This window comes from Carya illinoinensis, chromosome 3 (genome assembly GCF_018687715.1).
Source record: "Carya illinoinensis cultivar Pawnee chromosome 3, C.illinoinensisPawnee_v1, whole genome shotgun sequence".
Lineage (NCBI taxonomy): Eukaryota > Viridiplantae > Streptophyta > Magnoliopsida > Fagales > Juglandaceae > Carya > Carya illinoinensis.
The window spans coordinates 10,079,637-10,094,371 of NC_056754.1; the positions used below are offsets into that span (position 1 = coordinate 10,079,637).

A 14,735-nucleotide genomic window follows, 5' to 3' on the forward strand; every position below is an offset into this window, starting at 1 on the left:
GGATTTTACGGTACCTAAATCACATATTGGATTATGGTCTCTGGATTACACCTTCTCTCATTTCTTCTCTAGCTGCTTACACCGAAGCAGACTGGGCCGATTACCCAGACGATAGGAAATCAATTGGTGGTTATTGTGTCTTTTATGGCAAGAACTTAGTTTCATGGAGTTCAAATAAGCAATCAACTATAGACAAATCAAGTACGGAGGTAGAATATAAGGCTCTAGCTCATGATATCTGTGAACTGTTGTGGCTGCAATCACACCTATCTGGGTTAGGCATATTTTTGACAAAACCTCATACTCTTTCTTGTAACAATTTGCGGGCAACTTACCTCTCCATGAATCCCATGATGCACTCACGCACCAAACATGTCAATGTTGACTATCACTTTGTTTTGGATCGTATTCAAGCAAAGGCTCTTCAAGTTTCTTTTCTATCAAGCAAGGATCAACTTGCTTATATATTTACAAAACTATTGTCAACGACCAGATTTTTCAACTTTGAGATCAAGCCTCACTATCCTTCCAAATATGCTTAGCTCACAGGGGCGTATTAGCAATAATCAAATTACCTCAAAGAAGGGCACCTCATCTGCACATACAGAGAATGTGCCAAATCAAGTACGGAGGTAGAATATAAAGCTCTAGCTCATGCTATCTGTGAACTGTTGTGGCTGCAATCACACCTATCTGAGTTATGACAAAACCTCATACTCTTTCTTGTGACAATTTGGGGGCAACTTACCTCTCCATGAATCCCATGATGCACTCACGTACCAAACATGTCAATGTTGACTATCACTTGGTTTTGGATCGTATTCAAGCAAAGGCTCTTCAAGTTTCTTTTCTATCAAGCAAGGATCAACTTGCTTATATATTTACAAAACTATTGTCAACCACCAGATTTTTCAACTTTGAGATCAAGCCTCACCATCCTTCCAAATATGCTTAGCTCATAGGGGTGTATTAGCAATAATCAAATTACCTCAAAGAAGGGCACCTCATTTGCACATACAGAGAATGTGCCAAGCCAAAATCCACTAGAATAATTCTATTATCCATGTGTCCTATTATTACTTGTAATTCTTAAATACTATTACAAAGAATATTCTCACATGATGCATATAAATATATACTTTGTACAAAATATGAAGGAATGAGAAATGAAACAATTCCTCTCAACTATACACTAATTTGTTTATTTTATCAATATCCAAGGGACTTTTATCTCTTACAAAAATGAAGTAAGGGAGCTTCTGATATTATATATATATATATATGAGTATTGATACATATAGTTATGAGGTGCGCAAAGGCCTGCAATTGTTTTGAAAAAAAGTGAAATCTACTATTAAAAAATTAATTGTTTTCATGTGAGTTTCATATTTGCTCATTTTTTCAAAATATTTGTTTGGCGCTGTCGCATTCCACAATTGCAAATTTCATTTCTCTCTATATATATAATATAGTACTTCTGTCTTTGTAAAGGATAAATTATATAAGTTGCATGAGCAGCCACACCAAAATTATATAATCTCCGGATCGCAAAGTACACGCAATAACAACAAATGTGAATACATCAAGTTCCCACAATAAGTTAGTATAAAAGCATTGACGTTGGGATTCCACACCTCTAAACTAAATAAGTTTCACGATCATATATATATAACAAGAAAATGAGTATTTATGAAGAATTATTTGTAATTAGAATGATTATTTTTGAGAAAAATAGATTCATTTTAGTAAAAATGGCCATTTTATAGAAAATAACTAATTACAAATAAGCAATTCTCTGACATATGTACTTACGTATTTATGTGTTCTACTAATCAGCAAAATTTTAATATCCAAAAACGACTTCTTCTGTCGTATGTTTATTCAACTCGATCGCTAATCCAAAAACGACTTCTCCTGTCGTATGTTTAATTTATTCAACTAGCTAATGAGAGTTAAAGAGTGAACTTCATTTTCATGCGTGACATGCAAATATGGACATAAGTCATTTTCGATCTTGCAATCGGCCTAATCCTCATTGTCCGACTCAACTAAAAACAAAAAAGCAGGGACTTTGTTAATGAATTGATTCATTGGCGAATGGAGATATAGCCAACTACTCTTGTGAAAAATCATCCCTACGTACGTGGTACACTCTTTTATTTAATTAAAAATTATTATTATTGTTATTAAAAATTAATTTTCTGGGTCACGTGGCAACGCCTCTAATCGCTAGCATGCATTAAGAAATGCGGACAAGATAATGTAATAATATTACTGTTACTCTACAGTGTTGCTAGCTAGCTATAAGGTAGAGATCGGATAAGAGATGTGAGGATCGTGCATGCATATTGTATATATAGGCACTTCGTCGTCTTCCCCAGACGACATATATGCATGCATGATCACTACCCATTTCTTTATCACGCTCTATATATATGGCCGAAAGAAAAGACAAGGATATGGAAGAAATATAAGATTTTGTTGCGATTGATTAACTGTTGTGTGTTCGACATCCTGGCACGTAATTATTATATATATATATATATATATATATGGAATATGATCCACTGTTGAATGCCTCTTTAAAATATATAATATTTTCAAGAAAGCTTGCTTGCTAGGGTATCCCAAGTCGATCTGATGATCATGCTCGATCTTTGTCCTGATCACATGTGGCTCTATTAATATTTAGCTTTCTCGCCAGCTTGACTACCGGACCAGATTTTGAGCTAATATTCCAAATAATATCTGCAATTAATTAGTAATATTACATTATCCCAATAATCAAGCTTCTCATGTTGTTCCCATGGAAAAAAATTGTTTTGTCAGTCGAATTAGGGCAATGAAAATGACATGGGACAGAAAAAGGAGTAGTACTAGCCCTGATTTATAAATTGGTGTGCACGTTTACAACTTTGATCAGCTGTTCCTTTGTTGTTTTACTTTTTGTTTTTTTGCATTGATTATTATGATTAACTTCTCCTTATATATATATATATATATATATATATATATGCGGGGCTCATGACAGTATAAATATTACAAATGAAAACAATGAAAGCTTGTCCATTCTCTATTAAAATATGGCAATAAAGAGGTTTTGTTGCATGCAATGGAAGTAGACGTCCTTACAGAGGTTCCTCGTGTTCATAATTGGTTTCACGTTGGAATAAGTTTAATTAATCTCCACGCGCGATTCATTAATCATGGATATGCCCAAGCTGCTGCATACAGCTCTTTGATCTCAAATATACATGGTAAAAGGCTAAAAGCAACGCGGCCTAGTTTTACATCCTTCTGTAACAAATTAAAACGTAAATCAATAACAACTTTAATTTGTGGGGTTCTTAATTTGTAAGATAATTGATTGTGGAGATTTACTAATCGGATACCCATAAAAGGGGATCACATTAAATGTGTTGCCTTTTCCAATTATATATCAATACCTAATTTACCCTAATTAAGATGCATGTCTTGTAATAGGCCAGGGAAGAATTGTATCAATTAGTACGTAGTAATGCTCCGTTCGCACATTAATTGGCCCTATCAATTTTTTGACAGTTTATGCACTGAATTACATGACTACAATTGTTCAAACAACATTCTATTTAGTCATAATTGTTGGTTTTGTGTAGCCTAGTTTATCCGTATAGTGGCCCAATTTGATGATCACAGTTTCATACATGGACGTAGGTAGGTTAATGCAGAACCACATACATAAATCTTTTAGCCGTGTGATTGATTTCTTATTTTATTTTACTGTTCTTGCATTGTTTTCACGATATATATAAATAATATAACCATTAAGATAAACGAAAATTAAGTCATAAAGTGACCCAACCTTGACGATATATATGATCTTAACAAGTTCATCATGTGCGTGTATACTATAATATTTTAAAAATTAAAAGATACAACCAAGTAATAGTTTGGGTACTGATGGAGTTACATGTGGCCGGGGATTAACAATTAAAAGAAGCATTAATAATAATAAGAAAAAATGTATGGAAGAGTAGCAGTAGTACTGAGATGGAAGATGAGTGCAGACGAAATAGGAAGAAAACAAGAAGGGTACTGCAGGTAGATAGAGAAGAAGCAAGGACAGGTAGTCGGGCATCCAAATCCAGGATACAAACCCTAAGAAATGTCGTATTATAAGAAAGAATAGTTGTACTGTACGCAAAATGTTTGCTTTGAGAGTTGGATTACAAGTGGTGACAGAAGGAACAACAAATGGGCTTCCACGTGATGCGGGCTTTTGGAAGGTAGGACGGGAATTGGACTGTCATTGTCCTTACTTCTGGCGGCTGTGCCTTTTGCCATCTAAATGGTTCCTCAAATTTCATGTTTGTATTCATCGTCATCTCATGTTGACAACGAAATATTAAAAAATATTATTAATTTTGAGAGAATATTAAAATATATATATTATTAAAGGTGCAAGTCCCAGCTGCACATGAAGATTATTATGAAAGAAAATAATTTATTCATGTAAATTATAAATTTATTAATATTTTTTAAAATGATTACGCTGGACTAGTACACTAAAAATGTAAATATTATTTTCTTTTTTTCCCAATTTTGGAAGCCGAAACCCCTCCCCCCCTTCCATAGAACTATAAATCTTATTTCTTTTCTTTTTGCAATTTTATAAATTAACTTACAAAAGTAATATCACTAATTTACATAAATATCATCAATTTAAAACATGATAATTATATAAAATATTGTAAAAAAGATTGTGTGTATTATGAAAAATTCTATACATCATAATATCATCTTATTTTTGTCACACTGTGATAAGATGATATTGTCAATCAATCTTTATATTTCTTCTTCAAAAAAATAAAAGATCATTTAATAATAATAAATGTGTCATATCTTATAATGTATGATGAAAATGAGACTGAGTCTCGTGTATTTCTAATATATTATTACTCTATTTTAAAACCTCTTCTTTTGTACCGAGGATTCTCTTTTAAGTTTTCATCTGACGCACCATATATATATAATGCTGGGAAAGGCATATAAATGCTATTGGTCTAATGGCATCTCCAACGTTCAAATTCTATTAATATAGGTTAAGGGTCGGAATTGACTGGAATATTACAGTTAACATTCGAATCTCATTACCTTTAAAAAAATAGAAGATAATAACTTAAACTATGAATGAAGGTTGGAATCAAACACCAGTACTACCCGTTTCTTCCCTCTCCCTGATGAGTGTGTACATTGTTTACAAATTACCATATCATCAGAAGAATGTCGCAGCATTTAAAGACAAGCACCACGACAACTTTAGCGCGCAAATACTCCTTTGCATTCTATATTATTGCAGAACCCTCCAAACTTCCAGGTATTAAAAAATAATAATAATATAAAAAAAACTACAAGAATCAATACAAAATAACACTGGAATTAGCCCCATAAAAAAAGAAAAGAAAAGAAAATAGAAGAAAAGGCTTATATATGAGTCGTCATGAATGTACTCTAGCTCCCAATTCCTCAGAATCATTCAACTGGTGGACCACCTAAGAATCATTAATCAACAAGTGGACCACATTCTTTTTGGATTTATAGCTGGTTTTAACTCTACCTTTTTAGGTCCAAGAGCCTCAAATTAATGAAGATGATTGGGTTTTGCAGTAGAATCTAGCAGCACAGAATCAATTCGATTAAGCTCGATCGATTAATGGTTACGCCAGGAAATATATAAATAAATAAATAAAAGTTTAATTTATGGGTATATGATAATCAGGATTAGGAAAAAAAATATGATAATGATAATAATCATGTTGCTTGTGCATTCACCTATCAGGAGAATTATCGTTGCCTTTGATTCCATAAAGAAAGTTAAAACTGATCGACCTCTAGCTCCAATCACGGTATCTTAACATGATCGAAAGTAATGCTATATACTATGCAACCATTTCAATTTGTTGGATCTTATGTATAGCTTTCGTTTTTGCTTTTGACCCCTTGTACTAGGTAGGTCCTCTCCAACACTACAAGCTTTTTTAAGGCTGGTCTTCAACCCGACCAACACAGTAAAATAAAAGTTACTTTCCTAATTAATATACATATATACACGCGCGAATATATATATATATATATATATATATTTTAAAAAGACTAAGTTCGTAATATATATATGAAGTTGCTTGCAACATTAATAGACTCCCTAGTGTAATATGAAATGCAATATTTTTACATATAATTAGCGAGGTAACGCTATTGATAACCTTATACATTATCAAAGAAAATTACAAAAATTAGCTGTTGAATACAGCCTTTTATTGGTTCCTTATATCTCTCTTTCTCTTGTCCTGCTTTTGTTCATCAATGAAAGTTATCGTACCACCCCAAAAACCATAAAACTGTCTTTTCCTTCAACTTTGGCCCTGTCTTCCTCCACTTCTTTAAAGAAAGACTCCAACTCTCTCTGCCTCCATTTTCCTCTTCTTATCAACGTCATTTTCTGTGGAAGAACGACCATTAACATGATGGCCATGCCCGTTTGGAGTTTCAGCTGTTTTTCTGTTGAAGCCAGTTCGAAAAGACTTCGAGGGTTTTCATGTCAGCCCTGTAATGCTTCTGTGTGAATTCAAGCAGCATAGGCCATGTGAAATCTGGGTATATCCTTGGACGCACAGTGTCCACCAATTCACTTGGTGGGCTAACCACTTTATCATTTCTTGGACATAGAAAGAAAGCCAGAGATTTCCTTGGAGTTTTGCTGTTCACCACTGCCCGATGCAAGCAACTTTTGTATCTTCCATTTGAAAGAGCCTGAAAACGTACAATACCCCTCTTAAGTTCATGAAAGATAATCCAAATTTCCGCATTTCAAATCAATATTTTACAACAAATTTAAAAAAAAAAAAAAAACATACAATCTCCTTAACTGTCTTACCATGAAGGTGTCGCCGATGTTAACAACAAAAGCATTCGGATTTGGGCTAATAGATCGCCACTCGTCGTCTACGAACACTTGAAGGCCGCCTACTTGGTCCTGGTGAAGGATGGTTAACGATGTTGGATCGCAATGAGGCCCGGTGCCTAAAGTAAGGTCAGGTTTTTGGCACGGCGGATAGTAGTTGAGCCTCATTATCGAATCATTCTCCTGGAAATACTCCTTGAAATGGGCTCTGCTTACACCTAGGCTCATTCCTAGGAGTTCCATGATCCCTAGAGAAAGACTGTTCATTGCCTCGCAGTAGTCCTGATAAACCCTCCTATTGAAAAAAGAAAAAGTAAAAAGAAAGGAATCCAAACCTCAGGAATAAGCAACACAAAAAAGAAAAGAAAAAAAAATCAAAACGGTAATATATATTTGCTGACCCGAATTGCTTGAAAGCTTCACCCATTGTATTACATAAATACTCCTGAACAATATTGGATGAGGTTTGGTCTGCTGAATAGCGGAAAGAAAGTGTTTCCTTCCAAGGGAGCTTGGAGGAGAACCTGCCAGTGAAGCTACTGGCATAACCACAGTGCTCCCCGACTTTCCTTTGAGCCCTCTGCTTTGTTGAAAGGGGCAACTCGAAGAAGTCGTCCATGTAGCCATGACAATCAGCTAGTAGCTTAGCATCCACACCATGGTTGACAACAAGAAAGAAGCCATGCTTTCGGCACGCTTCGCCAACAAGTTTTGAGGCTTCTGCAGCAGCAGACGGGTCGCCGGAGAGGAAGCCGCCTAAGTCAATAAGGGGAACTGGAAGTTCCGGCGCATCAGAGCAGGGCTTTTCCTCGTCCGGCCATATGAACTGCTGTGGTATATTTGATTGGTATTTGAGCACCGAGGCATCAAAAACAATTGGTTTTTGCTCGTTGTGCTCTTCTTCTTTTGGAGTTTGAGGAGGCATGGGCGGTATGCTTGTTATGCAGTCAATAGCCATTGCATTAATGAAGTTTTAAAGCCCCAAAGGAATATGAGTGAGTCTGTAGTGGTACAGAGAGAGAGAGAGAGAGAGAGAGAGAGAGAGAGGAAAATAGTAGGTTACGGGAAAAGAAGAGATAGCCAGTGAAATAAGTTTGAGAGGTGGCAATCAAGGAAAAGCCAAGGCCGTTCTCATTGGGGAGATCGGTGAACAAAAATTGGAATCTTATAGCAAGCTCTCTCCGTCTCTCAACCCAAAAATTGATTTTTCTTTTTAGCAATGAAGGGCTTTGTACTGTAGTAAATTTGCAGTTTGGGTGCTTCTCAATAGGCAAAATTAGACAATCCTCCATTTTCCAGGAACATTTGTCTTTTATACTGTTGCCAGGAAATCGTTTCCCAATGGAGTTTGGCTTTTTTTGATAGGGGATCTGCTAATCTCACCCCTATGGACAGAGGGCTTTGCTACTAGATACAGTCCAAAAATACAATCGGCGTGTAGTCAGCTGTACGGAATGAATAAAAAAAATTATAAAAAAATTATTTTATATTCAGGAGAACCTACATGAATAAAAAAAAATTATAATTCACTTTTTTCTCTAAGACTGCACGCCGACTGCATTTTTCGACTGCAAAAAATATTTCTCATGGACAAAACTCTTCAACCGAAAATGTTGATGCGTAACTACTCTCTAATTAAAAGTTAAAAATAAATAAATATCCATGTTGATAACCCTTTCAAGATCCCCATTTTGCTGTACCTAAGGGCTAAAAAACCCTCTTAAGAATGGCACCGTACCCTTTTCATGGAAACAAGATTTTAGAAATTCCGACCCATTGAAAAAGAAGAAGAAAGAAGTGAGTGTAAATGGGGTGAGAGCCCCCCAAAAAAGCTAATAAACGGTTTTCCCCTATAGAATGCACCCATTACTCTGTTCTAAATTTCCTTTTGTTGGTATAAACTCAGGATTTTTTGTTTTTTTGTTTTTTTTTTTTTAAGTACTTCAATTCAAGGAAAAAGATTGTCAACAAAAAGGCAAAAAAATGACGTTGAAGAAGCTTCATGCAAGGCGTGTGAATTGAAAGACAATCAGGGCTGTTGGTTCGTGACGAGAGTACGTTGGGATGTGTAGCTAATTTTGTAGTGTGAATGGCTATGCATGCAGGAAAAGAGGGAGAAATATGTCCTTAAGATGTTTCAGAGGAACAGAATGACAGAAGCTAATTAAGAGGTATAGCTAGGGACCCGGGATTTTCCTGTCATGATGGAAATAGTAGATCACTGCCATGACCAAAGGAGGCTTTGGTTTGGTAGCCAAACTGTCAGCATTGCTCATTAGGGTCAGTAATCAGTATGATTCCCACGTAAAAGTTATAGCTAAAGATATGAAAAAGGAAACAACTTACTTGTATGGGTAATGGGAACGGCGTAGTGCATGAGGTGGGGACTGGGACAGCAGGTGTGTTTACTGTTTACTGTTCTGATGTGGTATGGTCCTATTATATAAGATTGGAAGAGAGAGAGAGAGAGTACTTGATGATGTGGAAACCACAAGGGCCCCATTGATTTGGTGTGGGGAAATAGCATACATTGGGTTTAAAAATATCTTCTATATACTGATCATCACAAAGCGCCCCTTCCATAGTTTTCATTCCAATTAAAGTTTTTTTTTTTTATAATATATATAAATTTGACTTTGTTTATGATTTGAGTCTTTCTATTTCAGGTTCGACAAGTACAAGTGATCATATGAATTCGAATATCGTCTTATTTCCAAACGAAAACTCTACTGGCCTGCTAGCTATATATCACCAAACACTTTAAATAGTTTATCGTTTATAACAGTTAAATTGAGACAATGTTTCACCCAAAAAAAAAAAAAAAATTATCGAGATCCCTAGTCATTACGCCATTGGAGAAGTAGTAATAGGAGAAGGCAACTAATTATAAGTGGGGGGTGGTGGGGATTGATTGACACAGTGCATTGCATATATATAAAGGAGGAGTTGACTCTCCGAAAAAAGTTCCCTTTGTAATAGTTATAAAACAACAAGAGTTGGAAGTCACAACCATAACTGGAAAAAATGAGTGCCATTTAGAAGACAATCTAGTTTTAAGTTATTTCATAATCCACTATGAAAAAAATAAAGAGATTGCTTGCAGCTTTTTGCCCCAATATTATCTGTCCCTTCCTTTTCTAGTGGGTCCATGATTTTAACAATAATATATAAAAGGGGCACGCAGTATATTTCTGGCTGTGGGTTTTACAGAATAAAGAGACTCGGTTTTATGTGTAATTAATGGCGTCATATTTAAAAAAAAAAACAATTTAATTAATTGTGATAAAAAAAATCATTTAGGGTTTTCTATGATCAGATATTATATAATTAGTAGAAATGAATATAAATAAATAAAAGCAACAAGAAACTAGCCCACAAAATCATAGTGAATTCAACTTTTTTAATTCTAGTTTTCCACGATCGATCGATCTAAAAATCTAAGAAAAATCGATAAATAGAAAAGTAGAAAGTGAGAATGGTAGTGGTTCATCATGTTTTGGATAATAAAACTAGGGTTCCTTCACGCATATCAAAAAGCAAAGCTACGTAAATTCATCCAATTACGGCCTCTTCCTACGATATAAAAAGAATTTCTTTCGGAACTTGGAGAAACAAGAGATCAGAGAAAATTAACATCGGGAGTGCCCCACAAAACACTATGTTCCAAAAACAAAACAAAAATATTCAATTAATACTACTGTTATTATGCCATGCAAGAAAGCAATAATGCCCTAACCTGTACAAACAAAAAGCATACGTATCTGCCATCCCAGTTGTTTCCCCTGTGCACATGCTGAGAAGTGAAAAGCATGATCGATCAGAGAGATTGATTCTGACGAACTCTGAGATCTTCTTGACCAAAATTAATCTTGATTCCGAGGCACATGAATTAATTCCTAATCATGACTCCAAGGCACTAATTGAAGGATCCATCTTAGTGACATTAAGGTTTGTTTTGGCCATTAAGAATTTTGAGACGAGAATTCTAAAACTCATATTATTATTGTTGAGATTTGAAAAAGTTAAGAAAAAATTGAATTATTTATTATATTTTATATAAAAATTTAAAAAAATTATAATGATAAGATGAGAATTTTTTATTTGAAATGAAAAATTTTAATGGCCAAACCGAACCTAATTGATCGAGCAAATTAAGTTTAAGTGACATGTCATGTACTGCATATATCTTAAGTTTAAGTGACATGTCATGTACTGCATATATAAGATATATGCACGTACAACAGCTAGCTACCTAATTTTATTTATTTAGTTTTATTTTTATTACCGTTTTTTCTTGCCACGTATAATATTAGTAGAAATGGGCATGATGATGATCATATCCATGCAAGTGGGTAGTAGATGCATTGATATTTTAAGAGGTAGAACGCAAATGATCTATCATGCACCGAAGAAATTGGAAACTCAATCATAAAATACAGATATTTTAGTAGTTTGATCTTACTTCTCCTTTTTGGCAAATGGAAGTGGTGCCAACGCCAGTCAGAAAGAGGATAAATGACTCTACATGACGAGCGATCGAATTGTGTTGCACTAAGTTCCATTTAGTCCAATTCAATTGATTATAGTTTAGATAAGTCAAATCATTTTATACGAAATCAACTTGTTTGAATAGGTCAACTCATTAAAAAGCCAAATGCATTAAACAGGTCAACTCACTAAAGTCAAATTGTGTTGCACTAAGTTCAAATTAGTACTTGAATGGATTACTGTTTGACACACTTTACAGGTTGGTTTGGATTGAGAAACACTTTCAATCCATCTCATCTCATCATTACAATTTTTTTAAATTTTTACACAAAATATAATAAACAATTCAACTTTTTCAAATATCAAAATTATAAAAATAATATTTTAACAATATTTTATTCAACTTTCATTTAAAATCATCTAATCTCATTTTATTATCTAAACAATCTATAATTTGTATTAGGAACCTTCAACACGATATATATATATATATGTATGTGTGTCTAATATTGTTAAAATCCATATCTTAAGGTTGAACTGACAAATTTTAGAGAAATAATTTAACTATAACGACATTTTACAAAAATAAATTCGTAAATTGATTTGATTTAATGTGGTATGTCAAATTGTAAAGTTACTTTTATTATAAAATAGATTTAAAATATCATATTATAAAATTTATTTTTGTGAAATTATTTTGTGAATGGTGTAGCACTTCTTTAAATTTTATCTCCTCCATATCAATCTTCAAATCTTTTATTTTCTTTCCAACAATACAATCTATTTTTTAAAAATTTCATAATGTCGAATGTCAAGTTCATGTACATTTTCAGAAATTTACTTTGCAAATGATACTAAAAAATCATACAACCAGCCATCTCTGAAATTAATGTTCAAACGTACGTGCGTGCATATATATTGTGCTTATATATCATTTTAGAGAAATTTTTATCGGTTGAGCACAAACCGTATTGTTTCTATCACATAATTTCAAGTTCGAGTTGGGCAAATACGGAGATAAATTTACTAGTAGAAAGTAAACTTTAACCCCTTAAACTATTACAATTTTGCAATCCTATCCCAAACTATAAGATCAGTATATATTTTTAGTTTCGAACAACTACTTTAATTTCCTTGCAAATTCTCTACTCATTTAAAATCCAACTGTTAAGAGAGTAACGAAGTCATACACTCTTACATGATGTTAGCTAGGTTACATATATGGTAGGTTGCAAATTAGGCACAACTTGACAGTTTTGATGGTTTGGTGGTCAAATCGTAATTATAAAAAGAACTACTGTAGTTTGTGGTGATAAAGTATGTTAGTATAACTTGTGATCCTGAGTGGAATGGCACGTAATTAAGATTGTTGAAATAGGTCAAACTCAGTAAGAAGATATACATGCGTGATGCGACTGATTAGAATTTAGGACTTTAATTGACTGATGTTTGTTACCTACCAGTACTACTTACTACGAAGAAGTAGAAAATCGATCCTACTTGGTCAGGCACACAAATTTTCTTGGTTAAATGGGTATTCAGCTGAAGTAAGAGTAAAAATAAGAGTCTGAAAAAACTCCTGATTAATTTGGTCTTGACAGGAGAAATTAATTAGAAGCTGGTTGTTCTACTTGCATGCAGCACAACGACGAGTTCGGTAGCTAGCTAGGTTGTCTTCATGAAAGGATCCAGATTGATCAGAGACCACACGGTTTTGGCAATTTTGGGTTACATTGACGACCTCACATGCATTCTCGCTTTAAATACAAATTATAAATCAATATATATCGTCAACATCTGAAGTACTGGTTTATACTGTATTATATCATGTTAAAGTTGCCTTCTTCAAATTATCACATGTATTAGACATATTTATATATACGTAAAATGGAAGGCTATGATCGTTGTAACACTTAAATATTCCATACTCTCAATTTGCAGAGAAGTACTGAGAAACTGAAAACAGAAACCTAGTTGTTAAGGTCCCTGATTACTGCTAGCTAGGCTTCTTATTTCAGAACCACCCAATTATTTCCATATGAGCATAAAGGAGTGTAGTCTAAGATAGAAGCAACTTGAGAATGAGACATGATCCTAGATCGATGATGATCATAGACTAACAATATTGGTCCAAGGAGGAAACCTAGCTAGCGTCTGTCCCATGTTGAGTGCGTGCTGTGCCATTATGTCACTTTGGGTTTGGTTGGATGGGAAATAAGTTGTTGGTTTGCTTTGCGGATGGAAGACTTGAGAGTAAAGTAGGACAGCCTTTATTTTCCATTATGTTTACCAAAGATGAAGCTGGTGGTCTTCATTTTCTGTCAGTTGTACACTCAGCTTCCATATATGATGGTCGGGGACAAGCCATTGGGCGATGTGGTCGTATATGGAGACGTGATCACCCCACGGTTGGCTAGGACTTCACATTGCAGATGCACCTCCTACTGTTTGCTTTCAAAAAAAAATCTTAAAGTAAGCCAATATACTGCCTTCAAAGAATGACCATAACCGTACGTTTATAAGTGTTGCTGCACTACTTGGGATACCTAGACCAATGCCCGACCTCTTCTTCTTCATGATGCCCATATCTATGATCCTCGATCTTCATATAAGCATGTGGTTGCATATTAAGGTAGCGTTTGGGTGTAGAGAATATTTGAGATCACCAAAGATATTTTTGAACTGATCTCAAAGATATTTTTGAACTGATGAGAATTCCCTCATCCCAAACACAACTATTTCATCTCAATTGATAAGACCTACCACTTTTTCAACTTCTCATAACAAGTTAAAACATATTTCAACTTAATTCATATATCCAGACTCACTATAGTCACTTTTTCAATGGAACTCACTTTTACACAAAACTTACTCAAAAATTCTAACTCACTACCACTCGCAGATATTTTCAAATATTCTAAGATACGCTAAGAAATCACAAAACATACTGGGGATGATAGAGAAGTGAAGTTATTTATCAATTTTAGATTATGGACAATACTAGGGTGACTACTAAGTGTACCCACTAAATATGCAAACTAGTACATATGAGTTTTTTTATTTTTCTTTAATCATTTTTTAAACATTCTTAACTATTAAGAAAAAAATAAAAATAGATATAAATTCACTAATAACCACTTCCTTACCTATTAAGAAAATTAAATATATATATACACATATGAGTGAGCACATTTGGTAGGCATATTTGATAGTCATACCATCATTTTCCTTAGATTTTTTCAAATTATCATTTTCTTGAGATTCTTTGTATTATAACCTATGAAATGGAACTACAAATATGAATTAT

The 14,735-nt window shown here is 34.1% G+C and overlaps 1 protein-coding gene across 1 annotated transcript; it reads right to left on the reverse strand.

Annotated features, from left to right (window-relative positions):
• Positions 1-6,157: 6,157 nt before the first annotated feature.
• LOC122303177 (gibberellin 20 oxidase 1-like) lies at positions 6,158-8,090 on the reverse strand. The gene is made up of 3 exons (XM_043114810.1): positions 7,342-8,090; positions 6,914-7,235; positions 6,158-6,789 (listed from the first exon to the last, which is right to left on the reverse strand). The coding sequence occupies exons 1-3, from the start codon at positions 7,896-7,898 to the stop codon at positions 6,526-6,528; spliced, it is 1,143 nt and encodes a 380-aa protein (XP_042970744.1). The 5' UTR covers positions 7,899-8,090; the 3' UTR covers positions 6,158-6,525.
• Between the last annotated feature and the right edge of the window lie 6,645 nt (positions 8,091-14,735).

Coding starts and splice junctions, on each gene's coding strand:
- LOC122303177 (XM_043114810.1), bottom strand. CDS start 7,898: ATGGCTATTGACTGCATAACAAGCATACCGCCCATGCCTCCTCAAACT. Junction 7,236..7,341: donor GAAGCTTTCAAGCAATTCGG/GTCAGCAAATAT, acceptor TTTTTTCAATAG/GAGGGTTTATCAGGACTACT. Junction 6,790..6,913: donor ACATCGGCGACACCTTCATG/GTAAGACAGTTA, acceptor GTACGTTTTCAG/GCTCTTTCAAATGGAAGATA.